This window comes from Pangasianodon hypophthalmus, chromosome 25, assembly GCF_027358585.1.
Source record: "Pangasianodon hypophthalmus isolate fPanHyp1 chromosome 25, fPanHyp1.pri, whole genome shotgun sequence".
Lineage (NCBI taxonomy): Eukaryota > Metazoa > Chordata > Actinopteri > Siluriformes > Pangasiidae > Pangasianodon > Pangasianodon hypophthalmus.
Window position 1 is genome coordinate 11,375,888 of NC_069734.1, and position 22,484 is coordinate 11,398,371.

The 22,484-nt window shown below is 38.5% G+C and overlaps 1 protein-coding gene across 5 annotated transcripts in view; it reads left to right on the forward strand.

Moving 5' to 3' along the window:
* apba2b (amyloid beta (A4) precursor protein-binding, family A, member 2b) overlaps positions 1–21,372 on the forward strand; it is a 95,797-nt gene extending 74,425 nt beyond the window's left edge. For 4 of the 5 annotated variants that reach the window (XM_034299800.2, XM_034299804.2, XM_034299802.2 and 1 more), the window contains 8 exons: positions 5,336–5,371; positions 7,220–7,306; positions 11,339–11,524; positions 14,432–14,611; positions 18,322–18,534; positions 19,407–19,526; positions 20,084–20,224; positions 21,011–21,372. In XM_034299800.2, coding sequence (XP_034155691.2) covers positions 5,336–5,371; positions 7,220–7,306; positions 11,339–11,524; positions 14,432–14,611; positions 18,322–18,534; positions 19,407–19,526; positions 20,084–20,224; positions 21,011–21,082 — 1,035 coding nt within the window. In that variant the 3' untranslated portion in view covers positions 21,083–21,372. The remainder of the gene's footprint in view (positions 1–5,335; positions 5,372–7,219; positions 7,307–11,338; positions 11,525–14,431; positions 14,612–18,321; positions 18,535–19,406; positions 19,527–20,083; positions 20,225–21,010) is intronic. The other variant, XM_034299803.2, reaches the window with a different exon arrangement.
* Positions 21,373–22,484: the final 1,112 nt, after the last annotated feature.

The window sequence follows — 22,484 nt, forward strand, 5'->3', positions numbered from 1 at the left end:
GGTAAAACTGCATATTCTTTAAGGCAAACCCATAAAATGGACAAGACGTACTATTTTGCTCATGTGAAAGACTTAGTAACAATGTGGAGTCCCTGATAATCCTGTGTGAGGCTCAGAGGGGACAGGGCTTTTCTGTTTTATTACTATTGTAAGAAGGAATTTAAAGCTGGAGCTCTCTGTCTAAACCTTGTTCTGATTCAAACCTATAACCTTTCCCTCTTTCCCAAAGATTGGCATTGCTTGCATTTTCCAGTGGCTCTGTCACGTAATATGGCTGAGTCCTATTTTTATGAGTTGTGATGAGATTTGTTTGTTTACACCCCAGGAGCTGTTGTCTAATCAGTGTTTATGGGATTAGTAGTGGCAGGGTGTAATCTCCTTCCTTCTCTGTGTGCTAGGACGACAGCATTTTAGCTGCCACGCTCCATGCCAACTGCAAGTGCATTTGTGAATGCTTTATGATGCCCTGCTGCTGAATCAAAGTGACTAGTTTGTTAGTGGGTTTTTCTTCAGAACTTTTTATTTGATGTAGAAAAGCATGAAACTTGGATATGAAAATGGATATATTCTCAGAATCAATTTTAATTAAACAGGGGTTGCCAGATTGGCCAGCATACATCAGAGATCCCAGGGCTGTTTATCTTGCCAATGCAGTGTTAAGCTAGGGTCCGAATTAGCCCTTTGTGAGGAAACACACTCTGTGACAGATGGGAAGGAAACCAGCTCCATGTGGACCCCATAATGTGAAATCTGGCACACAGAGATCAGGATGCTGGTTACATCTTTGTTTTTACATGCCTTTCCCCATGCATCCACTTTCTCTCCTCCGCTGTTTTCTGGTCTTGCCTGTTTATGAGTTCAAGCAACTGCAGATAGGATGGGACAGTAGGACCAGAGTTACCCTTATTTTAACTAGTTGTACGCTAGGTCCCTGCCCATGTGTCCTGCACTTGCTTGGTCAATTGTCTGATTCAGTGGGTTATTAACACTCCATATGCAATGCTGACATGAACGGTGGCAGCACAATGTCAGCAGCAGACTGAGCAAACCATGACAACAACAGCAACAGTGTCGGAATGTTTTGAAAAGATCAACATATGACCTGTGACGTCTCTATGCTACTCTACAGCAACAAGTATGCTTGTCAACATTATAACATTACAGATCAACATAGAAACCTGGTCAGGTTTGTTAAAGATTGGCCTGCCACATAATGCATATTGTTTTTAATTCCTGCAGATGCACAAAATTACACAGCGAATAGTACCTCTCATATAGCAGCTGTGTGGAACATGTTTGTGCAGTTAGACAAGAACTATATGCAAACCCTAAGAGTGTGGATGTGTGTCAGTACTGCAGAAGTAGCCCTACCTCTAAGCAGACTCACACTCTCAGCTCCACAGGGGGTGGAGCTTTACAGCTGAAACTCTTCCACTGGACTCAAATCTGCAAATCTGCCTCATCCATCAAAAGCCATTCCAAATGAAACCATGGCAACGCTTCACTGCCACTCCATCTCTCTCTCTCTCTCTCTCTCTCTTTCTTGCTCTCTCTTCTTCTGTTTTGATGGACATTAACATGGTCAGAACACCAGTCTGCATGTGAGAGCTGAAACTACTTTCTATCAAGCTATGAAAAATTTGTTTGCATTGGAGAAAAAAATGTTTTTTGTTCATGCAGGCTTTGTGTCCATCAGTGATATAGGGGATTTTCTCATCTTTCAAATGGCCTTATACATAAATAATAAGGGGCTTTTAAAGCAACATCTCTACTCTGTTCTCACTAATTTTTCTGTCACTCTCCTCTCTCTCCTTTTCTCCCTCATTCTCTCTGTTTCTTTGTATCTTGCTTTTTGTCCTCTCTTTCCATTTCTGTTTTTTTCCTCTCACCACTCTCCTTCTCTATCACTCTACCACATTTTTTATTTTCTCTGTATTTTTTTCTCTTTGCTACATCTATCTTTGTCTCCCTCCACTTTCTCTCTCTAATTTTCTTTTGGGCTCTTTCTGTCTCTCACTTTTTTCTATCTTGTTTTTCTGTTTCTTTCTATGTCTCTCTCTCCCACTCTCTCTTTCTATTCTTAAAAGTGTGCACTCCACTTAAGCTCTATTTTTCCTACAGCAACCCATTAACACTGCATCTTTGCCTGTTTCTCTCTATTACTGGGTTTCCATTCAAAGTTTCATTTCACAATCTTTAACAAATTTCTAAAAAGTTACCAAAAGAAAATGCGAATGAATTTGCCTTTTTTGTTAATTACGGTCATGCAAAATTCCTGAAGGTGTGAAAGTGATTAGGAGGAAAAAAACTACACCACCAAAGTGCACAGCTGTTTTGAATAATAAATTTGAAAAATAAAATAAAAAAAAATAAATAAATTTGACATTTGATATTCATTCATTTGTCTTACATATCTACCTTATCCTGGTCAGGGTCACAGTGACATTTAATGTTGCTCGGGTTAATTAAATCAGGTAAAACTTTTATTTGAAAAAAAGTCTCTATCACTCTTTTTTGCATCTCATCTTTATTAATAGAGCAACATTCCCACCTCAAGCAAGTGTAAAAACATTTTTTTTTTAACGTATTTAGTTTTACATATTTGTTTTCAGAAGTTTGGACTTTTTTTTTTATTATTTGTATGAATTCAGATTAATTCTGATGTCTATTGTATGCCAGCCATGAAAACAAGACGTGGCCGCTTCAGGTCTTGAGTGTTCAAGCTGCACAGACAAAAGCTTCATGTTTTATTGAACTGGACCCTTCAGCCAGTGTTGATGCAGTATTTATGCAATGCTTATTGCCTGCTCCTTCTTATTTCTCCAGTCTCTGTGTCTCATTTCGTCTCTCTCTCTCTCTCTCTCTCTCTCTCTCTCAGTCTATTTCTCTCAGGAGGGTTTTTTTTGTATGGCATTGGCAGAGAGAAATACGGTAGAAATGAGAATGTATCCTCTGAATGTAAAATAATCTCAGCAAGCTTTGGCCCTGTAGGCTGTTTTGCTGTTTCTCATACATCTAAATAAAGAGGGAGAATGAAGCTGCGCTTATCTAGAAGCCAGCCAAGGGTCTGCAATATGAGGGAGTGGACATGAGTGTGAGAGGCAGGTTCATGCCCTCTGTTAAATGGAAAGAGAGAGAGAGAAAGAGGGAGAGGGGGAGAGAGCTGAATGTTTTTGAGACGTGATGTGATTACTAAATGTGTGTACTTGTACAAAGATGCTAACTTGGGCTATTGCATGAAAAACAAAGTTGCAGAGGAGCAAGGGTGTGTGTGCATAATGCACACATAATGCATGCCGGGGGGTAAAGCAGAGTAAATTATTTTCATAATTTACTCTGTGTGTTATTCCACTTACACCACAACAATTTGCCAACAATTACAATGTTTAATTTATTAATGTGTGAAATGTTGCACATTTAAACAGTTTATAGTTAGATTTAATGTTGTGGAACATCCAAGACACATGTTGTTCTCACTTATGTTATAGCCGCAGTAAACAGTCATACTAACAAAAGATGTCAACACATTAGGGATTAAAAAAATTCCATTTTTATTATTATTCTTAGATTATGTGGAGTGTCTGCTGTACAAGTCCCTGTGTATGAGCACTATAGAAAAAATAACATATTAGAATGAGTGCGTTAATATTAATCAGTCGTTCATGTTACAGCTAAAACTACTTTCCAAGCCATGCTGTTTCATATATATACACACACACACATCGATCAGCCATAACATTAAAACCACCGACAGGTGACGTGAATAACATTGATTATCTCATAACAATGGCACATGTCAAGGGATGAGATGTATTGGGCAGCAAATGAGCAGTCAGTTCTTGAAGTTGATGTGTTGGAAGCGGGGAAAATGGGCAAGAATAAGGATTTGAGCAACTTTGACAAGGGCCAAATTGTGATGGCTAGATGACTGGGTCAGAGACACATCTCCAAATTGTCAGGTCATGTGGGGTGTTCGCGGTATGAAGTGGTTACCTACCAAAAGTGGTCCAAGGAAGGATACCACAGATTCCACAGCACACCTTCAGAGGTCTTGTGGAGCCCATGCCTTGAAGGGTTTTGGCAGCACAAGGGGGACCTACACAATATTAGGCAGGTGGTTTTAATGTTATGGGTGATTGGTGCGTGTGTGTGTATACATATATATATATATATATATATATATCTCAGTAAATTATTCACAATCCTCCAAGCATAATCCTCTTAATAAGAATTACGATGTGATCAAACAATAGGCTCTATGTTGTTTTATTCATCTGTAGCAAACATTATGCTTACAACACATTTATTTTTAAACCTTTGTGATACAGGAGGTTGTTTCTTTCTGTTTCTGAATGGCTAATCCATTCACAGCGTAATTCTGTTCCGCTAACTGTCATATCAGAAAAGTTAGAAATCGTAAATTCCATATTTATATGCTCAGTGCTTAAAACTAATTCACTTTTTGCACCAAACTTTAGACACTCGAGTGCAGGTCAAGTGCAGAATTTTTAATATGTGTGGAAACTTTTATTTATCTATTTGCTCAGAATGTTGAGATGTCAAGTACTTTTGTGCTTTTCCTACTTTTCCCTCAGTTCTGGGTTACATGGGATTGGACAGGGGTGGGTTCTAATGGAATAGTTGGCTTCAATTGACTGAACAAGTATTTCCATTGTTTCTTTATTCACTTTGTCTGAATTACCAATAAACAGAATGAAAAACACTGAGGTTAAGAGATTCAGTGCAGTGCTGCAGAATACTGCATAACAAATAACAAGTAACATTAAATGCTAGTTTTATGCTGGAATGCTCTGTAAACTCCCCTGTGACAGATTGCATCTGTGTGATCCAGACAACAAATACAGCATGGTATCTTTATCAAACAAACACCATTTGTGTTGCATTTTAAGCGTGAATTCGGTGCAGTAAACAAGGTGTCATACATACTCAGGCTGCCTCATAACAGATGAGAAATGTTTGAATCAAATACGTATTCAGCATGCATAATCCTTCTTATCTTTCCCAGCTCAAATCTGAATGTAGAATATAGTTAACCTTTTCCTGCTCGTGTTATGATGGTTATCAACCCCATATTGGCATATCACGTGAATTAGTCTGTCTATACGGGAGCAAAAGAGCTCCTGTTTAGTTTGGACAGAACATAGTTGTGTCATCACATGGATCTCATGGATCAATTATTGCACACCTGATGTTTGGCTGTGTATGTTTACTTTCCTGTTTGTTCTAACATGGTTATTTGTTTCTTTTGGCTTCCCACCACCTCTTTTGCCCCTCCCACATGTGACGACCCCCGTACTACCCCAACGCTACACAGAGAGTTCAGAAGGCAGCCAAAATCAAGAAAAAAGCGGTGTGTAATCAAGAGCTTGCACACTAAAAGCACACTAACCATTAAGCACCAAGAGAAAAGTCAATCACATCTCCCTTCCTCTCCCTGCATGTCAATGAAATTTCCAGCACCATTTCCATCTTTTTCACCCAGCATCAGTGTGGCATTCACATCATATCATCTGAGATATAAAACTATTGAAAACTAGAGAGAAAGCTTGGTAGTTTCACACTAATTCAGTTGTCATGGGTCCTTATTGAGTTTCGTGATATCAGAGGTATGAATCACACACAGAAGCTGAAATGGCAGGAGGTTTCTCACCATGCAGGAGATCTGACGGCGGCTTGCAAACAGGATTTTAGTTATGGAAATGTTTTCTTACAGCAGAAATGATTATGATTGGTTTGGTTAAGGCCAATTAAAAAGGACAGAAGGTAGGAGTTGACCGGAGGCCAAGGGAGTTGACCAGAGGCCAAGAGGAGAAAGCATTTCTTTTCGACTTCTAAACTTTACTTTGACTGTGAGTGAAATTTAAATTACCATGCACTAAAAAATCCTAACTATTCTATTACATGTCAATTTTCCATTCAATTTGATCACATGTAATTAACTAAATTATGCAAGTGTTAAAATTTAATCTAAATCTAATCTGATTTATTTAATGATGTCTTCTGCATTTTCTATTAAGCAGATTAATGTTGTTACTTAGTTGTTTTTGTTTTGTTCTGTTTTTTTTAATAAAACTTACTTACATATTTGCAGAATGGTAATGAGGGTCAAGTTTTTAGTGTGTTATTAGAAATCCCCTTGTTTTATAGCTACAGTGATTTACTTAGTGTAAAAAAATAGCAGGGAGGCAAAGCTAGTGTGATATGAGAGAAAGTAGCTAGCTAAGTGGTTTTGCATATAATTATTTTTTACTATACTTTTGAATAAATATCTGCTAGATAATAGTAAATTGTAATAATGTAGGCTAATACAGGTTAATTCCGAATGAGATTGGAGAGTACTTTTGCTTTTCGTTTGGTCGCTTAGTGATAATTTCAATAATTAAAACATCTTCAAGATTAAAAGACAAATCCAGTTAATTAGTATTCACAGACATTTCAAAGGGACCCTGATGACCAGAAACTTTTATATACTGTTACTGTACTATTCTATTTGCCTCATCCAAGCCTAATCCAATTATATGAGAGTGATTTTGATTGAGAGAGTCCTGTGTCTTATGATTTACTGTAGTGGCACTTTGGTCTTTTTCTAACCAACCATTTACTGTGCCAGCCCCCCCAAATCTTCCCTCTGTATCCTCCTGTGTCATACCTATCTATCTATACATCTCTCGATTTCTCTCTTGTATACAGTACACAGTCATTTCCTGCTTGGTTGCTTTTATGTACGTTAGCAGTTTCAGTTTTTTGTTTATTTGTCTTTTTATTTGTTAATATCTTCATTCCCTAAGCATGTGCTCAGTGTTTATTAATGTAGTAAATGGCTGTCTGACTATGCTATGTGTTCAGATATATTCTATAGTCTGCGATTGTTTCAAAATCCATCCAGTGATTTTTTTTATGATTTTAAGCTATTGCTGACATGCACTGCCATTTCATATTTTACACAGCATTCTCCATTCCATTTCCTGTCCTATTTGGAATATTAATAGCTCAATTTACTTCAGCTCCACATATGTCCTGGCCCCCGGAAGCCCAGCCTGTGTTAGTCTCTGATTTATGAATTAGGCATTTAAAATGCCTTCAATGGAGGCCAAGGAGCATTTTATCTTCAAGCCCAGTGGTCTTTATAAGAGGTTCTCAGGGCTCCTGGGTGCCAACTGGGAGCATTCTCTCATCTGTACTTTGTGTTTCTCTACAGAACTCTGAAGGGGACACACAGACGCTGACTGAGGTGGATCTCTTCATCTCCACCCAGAGAATCAAAGTCCTCAATGCTGACACACAGGTATGCGAAATAATGCTTTTTGGAACTATTAAGTAGAAATCCTTAGTGCAAGCAAGTCATTGACATGAGAGACAAATTAAATTCATTTATTGAAATGCCAAATATGTTGGAATTCAGCCATAACAGTTAATAAGTGCAGCTCAGAAACACACTGTTCAGAGTAAATGGACAAAAGCAAAACAAGAGGTGCTTGTTAGATAATGATTATATTATTATTTTTTTAAATTATTATTTTACTCATAAGATTAGACACGTACTCTTTAATTGGGCTGACTACTCCCCTGTATGTGCATTTTATTTAGTCTATTTTTTTAATAGTTCATCATATTGCATTAAATTACTATTACTCTTATTTATTTATCTGTGTAATTCCTTTACACTTTTGAGCAAGCTGCATACAAATATTCCAATGTACATATTTATTTACGGGGGGATTAGTTCTGAGGGTTAATACTGCAGACTCATTTTCACCTGTTGATGGCAGAGCTTCGCTGCAGTCTATTAAAAAGACTCTCACATATTGATGTAATTGCAGTGTAATCCAGAATGTCTTGTGTGTCATCAGACACAGGAGCTTACCATGATGAGAACACTGCTGAAATGAGTGTCTGCATTATAAATGATCTTTATGAGTATAAGATACTGTACATCTCCTAGGTTTTGCCTAGTACACGCTAATACAGTTCCCTCCAGATTTATTGTATAAAATTACTGATTTTTTGATCTAACAGAAAATCAGTCTGAACTACTTTTTAAATAACAGTATTTTCTTTCAAATAAAAAATGCTTTAATGATTGACACCCCTAAGATATATTTAAATATAAATACAAATAATTTGTCTTATGCTTTCAGCTCCCGTAAGCAGTTAAAAATACAGTTAGAAATTCTTGCCAGGAATTGGACCCATGAGCACACTGTCTCCCAGACAGTGAGGACGATGCTGAAGGAGGGAAAAACGTGTCCAAAGATTACAGTTTTATAATTGCACAGTTTAGCTGATGCTTGTGATTATCAGGTTTGGAAAAAAAAAATCAACTGTTAAATGCCACTTTCATAACAACAAGCTGTTTGGAAGTCCTTCCTGAGCGCAACCCTCAAAATGCAAAACCTGAACTTCACCAAGCGTCATTGGAACTACATTTGCCATAGTGTGTTGTGGTCAGATGAGGCCTTTTTAGTTGTGAACACCATGAGCATGTTTGGCAACAAAAGGGGACTGTATATAAAGAAAAGCACCTCATGCTCCACTGTAAAATATGGAAGTGGATCAGTGGTGCTTTGTGGCTGTTTTGTAGATTTGGTTTGTGTATTCTTGTAAAGGCTGATGGCATCATGATATTTCAGCCCAAAAGCTGGTTTTCTCTCCCAGGAGGTTGGCAGACTTGGCCATAGATAGATTTTTCAACAAGATGATGACAACAAAATCTCGATCTCTGGATTTGAACACTGCTGAAAACCTGATTGTATTGAAGAGGGTAGTCCACATGCACAAACCTATACATATGTGTCAGTCTTTATATCTCTGTATGGGTGGGTTGTGTGTGCGCTCTCAGCAGAACAGCAGTGTGTGGGCAGCCTGGCACAGACGTTCTGCATTTCTGTATGTACTGCAATGCAGTGTCTCTCCCTGCCTGACACAGCTCTGTTTCCTTCACACACTACACAAGAGAGGAAGCATGCACCAACAGACACTGCAAGTTCCCAGACCTGCCTCATTCTTTTTCATCAAGCAGTAGTCTAGATTATGTCCTGCACTGTAAGTAATTTACATTCCCATGTTCCTTAAAGAAGTAATTTGCAGGAATAGTACACAGTTAACATTATGTTACACCCACTGGTGAAGTCATCATCGCTAAAAATGTATTTACAGGTGCACCATATCCCCTAAAGGAACAGTTGGCATAGTTGCAATTCCAGTAAAAACCCTGAGAGGTCCACCTGACCCCGCTGGCTCTGTGGAAGCTATGTATGCCTTGCGGGTTTCCTGTGAGGGTGGAGCTAATTTCTGTGCCAGAAAAAATGTAAACAGCCTGAAATGATGAAACAAGCCAGAACAATAACACAACAAAACTAAGAATCACAGTTTTTCTAAGGTATCTAAGCTAAAATTATATGATTATAGAAACACCTTTCAAATGAGCAGTTTAATTGTGTAAAAAAAATAAAGAGGAAAAAAAATATTTCTGCATTGTTTTGTCTAAGTCAAAATGGACACATTTGACCTTTTTTGAACTCTGGTTTATTCTTAACTCATGAAAATTAGCTTGTTTCAATTTAAATTCTCAGAGACTAATGTAAAAGGAAAAAGGTGAACATGGAGACCCAAGTGAGGATATTGTTTTACAGCAGCTGGATCTTCATTCATAAAACACACAGAGGCAAACTCCTCTTTCTTTTTGTTTGTAGGATTGTGTGGTTATTTTCTATACAGTTCCCATACAGAGCGTTCATGCATCCTTTGGTACCAAATAATTCTTTAAGGTACCTTCAGTAATTCCATAATACAATTCTGTGGCATGTATTGTAATGTAATTACCATTATCTAGATCCTCATAGTAGTTACATTATTACATTATTTTAGTTACATTACAATTAATTGTGGATAATTGATGAAATGTCTTACTTTAACACTTGCTCGTGTTACTTGTAGGTTGCCCTTTATGTTTGCAGAAGATCTTGTCTGCTTCCAGTACTAAGATGTCTCAGGTGCTGAATTAAGGCAGGAACTGTTAGGTTGTGTCCCGGGGTCCGTTTAATGTAAAGCCAGGCACTTTGTCCCTGACGGAACAACAGAGCTGATTAGGGCAGCTATTGTCCCCTCTTGGCCTGCAGCCTAGTGTGTGATCAGAATGAAAATGTATGGATCTGCTCTGTACTTTCTCTATCTGGAAAAGGTTAAAGGCTGTGTGTGGCTTGCATGCACACACAAATTAGATCATTCACTGTGCTGACTGAGTAATGATGTTCATCTGAGAAATGCTGCTACTACATGCTGTTAACTGACCCACATGCACCTTGTTAATCAGGTTAATACACAACAGGTGTTGCCGTAATGTATGATGATGTAATGAATGCTTTACTGTTTGCCAGAAAATCAGAGATGAGCTCAGACTGGGCTTTGTGCTTGTGATGTCTTATGAACTTCAACAGTCGATATTGCTATTGAAATCTGCTGTCCACGTGAGGAATTTATGCAAGATATTTAATGAATAACTCTGCCAGACCAGTAGAAGATTACCAAATGGCATTGTTGTTCTCACTAGAAATGGACTAGCTGGCATGCAAAACAGATGAACTCTTCACTGGAAAAATAACATCAAACATAAAGTATATGGTGTAATTGGGGTGCTGTTTTTTTTTTTTTTTTTGTAAAATTTGTAGGTAAAACCAAAGGAAATTAAATTATTCTTTGAAATGTAGTTTGAAATGTTATTCACATATTCAACATTAATTCCTTGGTAATTGCACAGATGACATTTAATTTAGTGTAAATTCAGTGTAGGTTACAGATGTCAGATAATATTTAAGGAAAAAAGCACGACTAGTTGTGGGATTATAGGAAAATAATCAACAGCAGAATATTGTGATGCAGCCTTGATGCTCAGTTGAGAGGAAAATTATTTGAATTAAAATAATTAACAATTAAAGTAAAAGTAAATCGTATGAAAAATGGATTGTTGTGGAGATTACCGTAGTCAATGCACCAGGTGTGCTTCTTATCAATGACACTGGATAAGGAACCAGCTCATCTCCTTTGTTCTAGTGACCATGACAGTGTTGAATAGTGGTAGAAAAGAACAGTGTTTTCAAATTGGAGCAAGTAGGATTCTGGACTGCAAGAAACAATATGTAATTTGAGGTTGACGTAGGCAGATTTCTGTCCTGTCATTCCATGTGTGGTAGACATGATAGAAGCATAATGTTAGCCTGGTGGGGGGAAAAAAAGCTTGATAACAATGACAAGGATATAAATATTATGGATGTCAGAAACAGAAGTGACTCTGTCATTATGGCTGTTGTTGTTTCTACAGGAGACGATGATGGACAATGCCCTGCGCACTATCTCATACATCGCTGACATTGGAAACATTGTGGTTTTGATGGCACGCAGACGCATGCCGCGCTCGGCCTCACAGGACTGCATTGAGACCACCCCAGGTGCTCCAGAGGCCAAGAAACAGTACAAGATGATCTGCCACGTCTTTGAGTCCGAAGATGTAAGACTAACAAGAAAAAAAATTAATGACATGGATGAAATTTGATCCCACTTATTGGTATCACTGGCTACAACTAGCATATGAGAGAATGTGAAAGTGTTATTATGCGTGGTGTTTGATGTGTTCTTTATGTCATCCAGCATGCACCAGCATGCTGTTGCTTGTCATTATATCGCAAGTTTGCATGGTTTCTCCTATACACTGAATATGGAGATCCTTTTCTGTCAAGTTAATTGTACATAAATGCAGTGATGAAATCGCAGTTTTCTGGACTGAAAATCCATAATAAGATTTGTAAATCTGCAACTATGATAACATTTTCCAAAAACTAATCTGAATTCATTTCATTCATTCATTCTTCTTTAGTATCCACTTAATCTTCTGGGTTCTCTATCCCCTTTCCACTTCCCAGAAGCATGCCAGAAGGTGAACTGGCTATACTAAATTGCCCCTAGGTATAAATAAGTGTGTGAATATGTGTGATGCCCTGTGATGGACTGGCACCCCGTCTAGGGTGTAATCCTGCCTTGTGCCCAGTGGTCTGGGATAGGCTCTGAATCCCATATGACCTTGGCCAGGATAAAGGGGTTCTGCAGTTTCTGAGTTGAATGAATGGCCAGTGTTCATGCTGTGATTATAAATTACATCTTCACAGAATTACATTACAAATTTACTTGAATTCTCCATTTACAAATAGTTGTTACACTGTTAACACAGAAGATTAGCCCTTAAGGTTTTTCACTGAGACATCCCACTAAACTTTTGAGGGTGGAGCCAAATGGATGACTGCAGAGAGCTGAAGAGGCAGGGTTCTGCCCCCTTATTATTATTCTGCCTCATTATTACCAATAATTAACCCAGAATTTACCTAAAACTAGAAAAATTTCTTTATCTTTCTTCGTTATACCCCCTTTTGCAGACCTGTGAATTAGTTGTAGTTAGAGCCGATCATGCTGCCGTTAGCAAGCAGTTCATGTAGACTACAAATCTATGTGTCAGACATACTCTGAAAGCATATTTATTTGCACATAACTGCACATATGAAGTTTGTTAGTTCATATCACCTAAGTTTGTGGAGGTGTGAGCAAAGATGTTAAGTTTTACACATATGCCCGAAATCCTGTGACTGGGAAGCTCATCGCAATATGGATGCTGTGTAAAACAATATATCCAATTGTATGCCACATAATTATGTCATGGTGGTGAAAATGGATGGTAATTTTCATGCATTGCCACTGTCGTTGCCAGTGCTCCTTGAGATCAATAGAAGGAGGTGATTTTTTTTTATAGATAACAGTGAACACTGCTTTGAGAATCATAAAATGATGATTCTAGCACTGCCTTTATGTATGATACTTGTAACTTAATTGCAAAACAGAGATACGGAGAAATCCAGTCTCAGAAAGTCGCTGTGCAGTTCATAAATCCTGCAGTATATAATTATGGTGTTCTATCCGGCTCTCCTCCTCAGCACAGCTGCTGCTCACTCTTACTGACTCATTACCCTCTCTGATGTACAGACCAAGTGAAAAAGTTTGAGTGTGCCTGTGTGCTATTAGATGAGTCATTCAGGCTGCATCCTGCACTTTCACATTTGAACAAAGTTATTTTTAGTCCCATCAGGGCCTCCGACACCATTCAGCTGGCTGTGCAATAATTCGCCCGTGTATCTGTTGCCGTTCTGCAGGTGCTGAGTCGACCATTCGTGCGCTGTCCAGCAGCCTGGTTTCGTGTGTTAATCAGATCACACTAGCATGTTTCAATATTATCTTATGTTACAGAGCATGTCAAAAAGAGATCAATAGAAAAACAAGCATGGCAATGAGGCAGCATCTGCAGTTGTTTATGATTTTCCTTGACACTGATTTCCCCTTGTTAAAGAACTTAATTATGTTTAAAACTTTTTACTTTGTGTAGGCGTGTCCTCAAAGAGAATAACTGGTTTGTAATTTAGACAGTACACAAGTGGGTAACAGTATTAAACAGTATTAAAGTATCGGTAGCAAACCACTATTGGTCTGAAATGCTGGGTAGGTATTGGATCAGATGTTTTATTTTTGACAAATCTTTTCTTTTTTTTAATATAATACACATTGACTGACTCATCACAGGTCTTGTACATAAACATAGCACATCATGTCATGACATTAAAGTTTTGCAAAACAGAAGCTTGAATACAACGTTATTTTCCTGTGTAAAAAATTATACATAAATGCAAATATTAAATCTTAATTATATAAATCACTTGTTCATCAAGCATGAAGCATGTTGACTGGAACACTTCATCTTAAAAAAGCTGAGGGGGTGGGGATGAATGTGTGATTTTCCAATGTCAATTAAATTGCCGAAATTTGTGTGTTAGTGTTCACAATTTTGGCTTTGAATTCACAAACAGTAGGCTCAGCTACTGTCAGAATACCAGTGTCAGATCAGTATCAAATACTGGCCAATCAGATTTGTGTGTATACACAAGGCATCCCTGCTGTCAAATGTAAAAATCGATGAAAGTGATCCAAGCCAGAGTAGTGCCATCAATCTAAAGTCAGCCAACCCAAATGAGATGTGACACATCTCATCTTTTATACTGAGCACCATTATATAGATTTGATTGAGGTCTGGTCAGCTCTGGATAAACATAGCTACATGCTACACTCATCTGCTGTGTACAAAATGGCTTTTTTTATGAGAACAGGCAGATATTCGCTACAAATAATGAGAAAATGAAAGTCTCTACATTAAAGAGAAAATGTAAATGATAAAAGGCACAGTTCTTCCAGTACCATGCAAAATTACACAAACTCCTGTGTAACTCTGTGTCTTAATACTTGCTCATTCTAAAAGTCACAGACTGATTTGGCCCATTTTGTTGAGTGTTTTGTATCTCTTCTATCCTCTGTTGTGGTCCAGGCCCAGCTCATAGCCCAGTCCATTGGTCAGGCGTTCAGTGTGGCCTACCAGGAGTTCCTCCGAGCCAACGGCATCAACCCAGAGGACCTGAGCCAGAAAGAGTATAGTGACATCATCAACACACAGGAAATGTACAACGACGACCTCATCCACTTCTCCAACTCAGAGAACTGCAAGGAGGTCAGGCATATTCCACACAATTCCACAGAGTCTCTGAATGGCTCCATATTGGAGCCTAGTAATATTAAAAATGATCTTCCTTCATTTGAGTGTGCTATAAAGGAAAGGGCCATCAGAGAGAAAGCACTGGGATGTTGGCTCTATAAACCTTTTATAGACTGGTTTTGTTAGTATTCCAGCTTATCATACTTCATCTAGCTTGAAAGTTTGAGATCTGTACATTAAATGAGACAATATACTCATACAATAAGCTGGGCCAGCATTATTTTAGTCATTTTTTTATAACTAAGACATTCTGTAAAAGCAGGTACTTGAGCAGGAATAACAAGTCTGGAATCTGGATCTGGGCTTAACACTAGCTTCTACACCTCCAGAGCAAAGCTAAGCATCAATTGGGTCATCCAAATCCAAACATACTGTAATTTAAATTGAACCACTATGTCCTTTGGGGAGGTAATTATCAAATTGTCATTGACTGAGATCCACTAGCCAAAGGAAATGACTTATACAACCTCAGTATAGCCTTGTTTTCAAACTGAAATAGACCTATTGAATAAGATTTGTTTCAAACTGCAAATCAATACAACATCCAGAAGTTTGCTTGAGGAACAGAAGGATTTAGTACTCAAGACAGGACCCTTCACAGTGCTTTATTTTAGACCTTCTATCCTGTGGCTGTTGCACTTCTGGGATTGACATTAGGGCAGAACTGCATTGTTTTTGATGTGCAGTAAAACACCTAGGCTAATATCTTTTAGGCTTAGTGTGCGTCAGCCTCAGTCAGCTGTGAAGCTTGTTGGTTATCATGGCTGCTGGTACAAATATCTCCTTCTTACTCTGTAGTATCTCCTTCTTATTCTGCAGTCCTTTCAGTTCTAGAGAATTGTCAATGAGCTGCTGTGTCCAGTTTTTAGTCGATTGTGTTCCTTAATTGCCTCACATTGTTTCTCTTCAGAGCAGAAAGTACTTTAGCACTTAACACTACTCATTACAAGTCTCTTTTTCTTAGTTTCACTTTCTAAATCTCTGTTCACTGACTCTGCCTTTCTTACTGTGTCTCTATAATGTCTGTCTCTCAATTCAGTATAATTCTTTGATAACATTTTTTTGGCCTTGCTGCTTCCTGTTTTATTGTGTGAGAACAAAGTGATAATAGCAGTAAGAACAATACTAGGAATACTGCTAACAGTAATAACAAAAATAGTAGTGTGATAGTGTGAAGTAGTATTAAGTATTGTTTTAAAACATAAAATTCACATCTGATTGGAATTATCAGTAACATCATTACTGGTGTATTCATTTGCAAACCCACCAACAGAACAGTTTGATACTCTGAATGGAGCAAATTATCTGTAATCATTTTAGATGAGTTGCACAGATATCAGCGGTTATTCACTCTCTGTTTGTGGCAGACTGTTATTATACAGATAGTTCAGAAATAATAGCCATTTTTCTCTGATAAAATTATGATAAACTGCAGTTTTTATCTTATAGCAACTGGGGAACTTTTGGGAGTCGATTTGTTAATTTATGAATACAAATATTCATTTTTAAACACATTTTTCACAGTGAAGCACAACATGATTTCTTAGTCTTATTATCAATGGCTTCACAATGATCACATGGACTTTTCTCTCTCTTATGCATATCTATTTGTATTTGTCCACATATAGTCTTATGCAATATGTTGCGAATTTGTTCCAAAATATGAATAGCATACAATATTTTATATTTTTAATATGTTGCATCTTTTATGGGTGTTTTATATCTCTGATATATAACAGATACATTGTCAGGCAAATTTTTTTGCACATCTTTCCTTTTTCTGAAATTGTGATTTCCAGTGAGCCCAAACACATAATTTGGACAGGACAGAGTGTGTGCAGGAATTAGAGTTGCTAATGGATGTTTTTACTAAACGATTAGCCATAACATTAAAACCACTGAAAGGTGAAGTGAATAACACTGATTATCTCGTTACAGTGGCAATTGTCAAGGGGTGGGATATATTAGGCAGCAAGTGAACAGTTAGTTTTTGAAGATGATGTGTTGGAAGCAGGAAAAATGGGCAAGCGTAAGGATCTGAGCGACCTTGACAAGGGCCAGATTGTGATGACTACACGACGGGGTCAGAGCATCTCCAAAGCGGCAGGTCCTGTGGGGTGTTCCCGGTATGCAGTGGTTAGTACCTACCAAAAGTGGTCCAAGGAAGGACAACCGGTGAACCGGCAACAGGGTCATGGGCGCTCTGATGCGCATGGGGAGCAAAGGCTAGCCCATTTGGCCTGATCCCACAAAAGAGCTACTATAGCACAAATTGCTGAAAAAGTTAATGCTGGCTATGATGGAAAGGTGTCAGAACACACAGTGCATCGCAGCTTGCTGCATACTGGGCTGCGTAGCCGCAGACTGGTCAGATTGCAAAAGCTCCTGCAGTGGGCACGTGAGTATCAGAACTGGACCACGGAGCAATGGAAGAAGGTGGCGTGGTCTGATGAATCCCGTTTTCTTTTACATCATGTGGATGGCCAAGTGTGTGTGCATCGCTTACCTGAAGAAGAGATGGCACTAGGATGCACTATAGGAAGAAGGCAAGCCGACGGAGGCAGTGTGATGCTCTGGGCAATGTTCTGCTGGGAAACCTTGAGTCCTGGCGTTCATGTGGTTGTTACTTTGACACATAACACCTACCTAAACATTGTTGTAGACCAAGTACACCCCTCCATGGCAATGGTATTCCTAATGGCAGTGGCCTCTTTTAGCAGGATAATGTGCCCTGCCCCACTTTAAAAATTGTTCAAGAATGGTTTGAGGAACATGACAAAGAGTTCAAGATGTTGACTTGGCCTCCAAATTCCCCAGATCTCCATCCGATCAAGCATCTGTTGGATGTGCTGGACAAACAAGTTCGATCCATGGAGGCCCCACTTTGCGCCTTACAGGACTTAAAGGATCTGCTGCTTGGTCAACGTCTTGGTGCCAGATACCACAGCACATCTTCAGAGATCTTGTTGAGTCCATGCCTCAATGGGTCAGAGCTGTTTTGGCGGCACCAGGGGGACCGACACAAAGTTAGGCAGGTGGTTTTAATGTTATGGCTGATCAGTGTATATTGTTTCATTATTGTCACACATTTTTATGTGACATTGTTTTCCTCAAAATAAACCTGCATTAATACGTGAGCATTTTATTAGTCAACAAACTTCTTTACAAAACTAGGTGTCCAAAAACTTTTGACTTGCAACATACCCTGGCAATTAGTTTTTTTAAAAGATCCCCATAACATTTTAATTTGATATACAGTAATAGTCCCAGTGTTTCATATAGTCTTTATTGCACTGTCTTATATTTGCTTTACTCTGATTTGAGTTTGGTCAGCAGTATTGCTCGCAACTTGCTGCGTCTTAGAGGGTATTGAATTTTTCTGTTTCAGAACCAGCTGATTGAGAGGCATTCTCACTTCTGGACCTCTGAATATGTCTGAAAAATCATGTATATTTGGCTTAACTCTATATGCTCTGGACGGTGCATTCTTTGAACGTTTAGTGTATTTCTGCATTCTCCAATTTAGTCTAATTTAGTAGTTTTGTGTAATAGGGTTAAAATGTAAATTTGCAACATATGAATTAATTAATGTAACAAGGCTGTGAAATATTTTACTGCAGATTTTTGTTAATTGAACAAATGTTGCCCCTCTCTGGGCCCCACAGCTGCTGTTGGAAAAGCAGAAGGGTGAGATTCTGGGTGTAGTAATAGTGGAGTCTGGCTGGGGATCCATCCTGCCCACAGTGATTCTGGCTAACATGATGAACGGAGGACCAGCTGCACGCTCAGGGAAGCTCAGCATCGGAGATCAGATCATGTCCATCAACAACACTAGTCTGGTGGGGCTGCCACTCGCCACCTGTCAAGGCATCATTAAGGTGAGCAGGGGTCACGAGGTCACAGGGCCAGAGGCCTTCAGTTATGTCACTTTGGCTGTGGCCATTCTGAAGTTATCATGACTATACCCTACTCTGAAGCCTTCACCCTTTACAATGAAAAAAAATACATAGATATATGCTATGGGCTATTAACCAAGATAGTGATAAAACATCATGCACTTATAAAGAAGTGCTGCAGAACTTATTTTAGCTGTTTTATTCATTTTAGTTACAATTTCCTATTGTAAAGACCTACATTTATAACACGACAGCTACCAGCCAGGGAGGGGAAAGGCTATCATGTGCTTCCCCTGAGACACATTGTCAGCCAACCACAGCCATCTGCATCTTTTCAAACTGCTTGGAGGAAAGCACTATCTGCCCTCTTCCACATGCATGAGCTAGTGTTGGTTTGATTAACAGGAGAGAGAGAGAGCATGTCATCCCTCCCACCCGAAGATCATGGGCAATTTTGCTCCCTTAAACTCGTAGCTACGGATGGCTGTGGTATTGAACTCACGATCTCTAGGCAAATGCTTGTCTGTTGTGCCACTTGGGAGTCCTAGAAGTAATTACTTTTATTGCTAAAAGTCTTATTGGTTTACTGCAGCTCTCCAAATGGCTGCCATTGGCAGTCCCCCATCAAAGTGGGAGGTGTAGGCTTTATCAATTCATAATTGACTGCAGCCTTCATAAATTACTCATTTTGTTGTGCATGTACATATTTAGTCACATAAATGAATGGTGAGTTTAAGAACAGGTAATGAAGATAAAATATCTATACAGTAACTTTAATGGACTATACCAGTGTAATAATTACTAAATCCTGCAGTTGGTATACTTCATAATCTATGCTTTCTTTGATCCCTCAGGGTCTGAAGAACCAGGTGCAGGTGAAACTGAACATCGTTAGCTGCCCTCCTGTGACCACAGTCCTCATCAAAAGACCTGACCTCAAATACCAGCTGGGCTTTAGTGTGCAGAATGGCATCGTGAGTAGCAGAGCACCAACCTTTAACCCCTCCCAATAACCAGGAGTTTTACTGCTAAAGTAACAGCAGTGGGATTTCCATCCACCTGTTTGTGTGCAGATTTTAAATTTGCAATTAAGAAAATGGAAACTCACAACCATGTGTTTGGTTTCAGTGTCTCCAGAAATGTTTTCCATTACTTTTTTATTTGTTGCACATTTTGATATAACTGAATTTTCACATAACAGAAGTTGACTGAAATTACTCAAAGGTGCACAATGTAATTTAACAAATAATGTTTGCAAGCAATCCAATTCTACAGTAACATGAAAATAATCATACAAGGGTCAGAAACCCCTGCTTAATGCAGTTTGACAAATTCTTTAGCAATATATCTGCTGTATCATATTGATACTTCATGAATATTATTGCTGTATTGATTCTTATAATATTGTCACTTGGTTTTAAGTAGTGGTGAAGTCACTGTAACACTGAAACTGCCAGATGCAACTGAGTATTCAGGTACTAACACTACAGTGTTGAATTCATAGTGTGTGTATGTGTGTGTGTGTGTGCAGATATGCAGTCTGATGCGTGGAGGTATAGCTGAGCGAGGAGGGGTCCGGGTTGGCCATCGGATCATTGAGATAAATGGCCAAAGTGTGGTGGCCACAGCCCATGAGAAGATTGTCCAAGCATTGTCCAACTCTGTGGGTGAGGTGAGGATAAACTCAGTGCTGTTTCAGATTCACAGGTCTAGAGTGTGTTAGCTGCTGGGCCACCAGTTTTAAATTCTGGCATACATCAGACAATTTGCTAGAAAGTACCTCCACACATTCTGATACAGAACGGCAATACAACATGAATGCTGCCATTATGAATAAATGTTGACATTAGATAACTGTTAGATATATTAGCTTATACTACAGTGTGGTTAAATTCCCGACTCTGATTAAATCACAAGACGTGCATTATTTTTGTACAACCACACAACTCGGACAGTAGTTCCAGCTTTACGCGCTTGTTCTAATAAGTTGTTTCTTAAGTTATAGTAACAGCTCATACACTAGGACTTGCTTGGCAGGCGCTGCACATAATCTAAGGCTAATAATAAATGTAATAATAATAAATTTAATAATACATTTGTTAAGTGTTGCTTAACAAAGAAAAACATATAATCATTGATGTGGAGACATTTATGTAACATTTATGGAAGGAGTCTGCACTGTTAGCGCTTTGCAGCAGTGACGGTATTATTTTCATCTGTCATGTGTTCTTCCTTACCAAGAAATTGCACACATATTTATTTTATTAGGCCAAATAAGAGTTAATTACAGTTAAGTACAGTTTGTGTTAAAATGTTAAAACCATGACCTTGTATCTGTTGATAATTTCTGAATGATTATTAATCTTAGCTATGGTATACTTCATCATGATTAACTTCCTGGAACTTCAAGCATCGAAACTTAGCATGAACTGCACATTCGTTTTTCTCCCCTGAACAGATCCATATGAAGACAATGCCAGCAGCCATGTTTAGGCTCCTAACTGGCCAGGAGACTCCTATGTACATCTGACTGAATGAATGATGTCTGTGGCTTATTTAAGACTTTAAAAGGACACATCTCTGTCTAAGGATCTCTGTCTTTTGTCAGATCATCTCTCTTCTTTTGCTTCACAGATAATAACTTCTCTCTTCTTTTGCCCTAACCCCCATATAACAGTTGGCCATTTTGTAATGATTCTGTGGATTTTGTTTGTGACATCGTGTGTATACGCAGTGGGCATTCGGTCAGATGATAAAAGACTGAGCCAATGCATAATTTTTTCTTATATGCAAATAAAAAGGGGAGCTCATGTACATTTATTTCAGCTTCCCTTTCAGCTCTTTTATTTATTTTTAATTATCGATAAAGTGTCTTGCTCCTGTCTGTGAACTCTGTTGGAAAGTTTGTGCTGTAAATATTTATTCATTCTGTCAGAAGATAGGAAAAGCAAAGCCAGGGTGAAAAGTCCACCCATGTAATGCCCAAAAATAGCGAGAAGGGTGGATATATCTGGATTGGGAAGAGTTGTGCCAAAAAACTCAGCTACACAGCTTTTTAAAGTAAGCTCCTGTTAATAAAGTACTGTCTGCAAATACAACAGTAATTTCATTTCAATAATTACAATTTTTCTGTAGTACAAGACGTGTTTTGCTTTCCCTCTAGCAGGTGCAGAGAGTTTTACAGTAAAGCCATGTATAATTTTTATCTTAGTCTGATGTCATTCTCAGTATAACACATGAATATAACCCTTAAAACTAACTGATAAATGACATGAAATTACAAGCTTTGATAATTATTACCCCTGTAAACAAAATGTTGTAATAGAAGAAGCAGAATGCAAGCAGAAATCACGAAATTCAGATGTAAACTTCTACTCTTGAAAAGGCTGAAGAGGCATTATAACTTAAGATATTGAGTTTGGTCAGTTAGCGCTGTAAGCATATCCCAGCATTAGCATATCTCATAGCTGCATGACTCAGCCAGGCTGATTTTTTTGTTTGTTTGTTTGTTTGTTTTTTTTAGATTTTTTGTCTACAATTTATTTGTGTACAAGCTTTATCATTTGTTAAACATGACTTCAGACACTTCATGTGTCACCATCAAACTACTGCAGTGGCTGAAGTATCAATGGTACAAACAGACTAACTAGCATATTGCTATTGGCCTATTGCAGAAATAATAATGTGCACCTCTAGTTGCCTCTCACATTATAAGTTGCAGCACTTGCTAGAGGGAAAAAGCACATCTTATAGTCTCTTGAGCAGGCAGAATTTAGGCGAGTGCAAAATCTACACCAACTTACAAACTACAGGGTGTCCCAAAAGTCTCCATACATTGGGGACTATGTACGCCAGCACCATATCGGTTGTGCCTTTGTCAGTGGATGTTCGTGGACGTCCACTTCTCGGTTGGTCCGCAACACTTCCAGTCT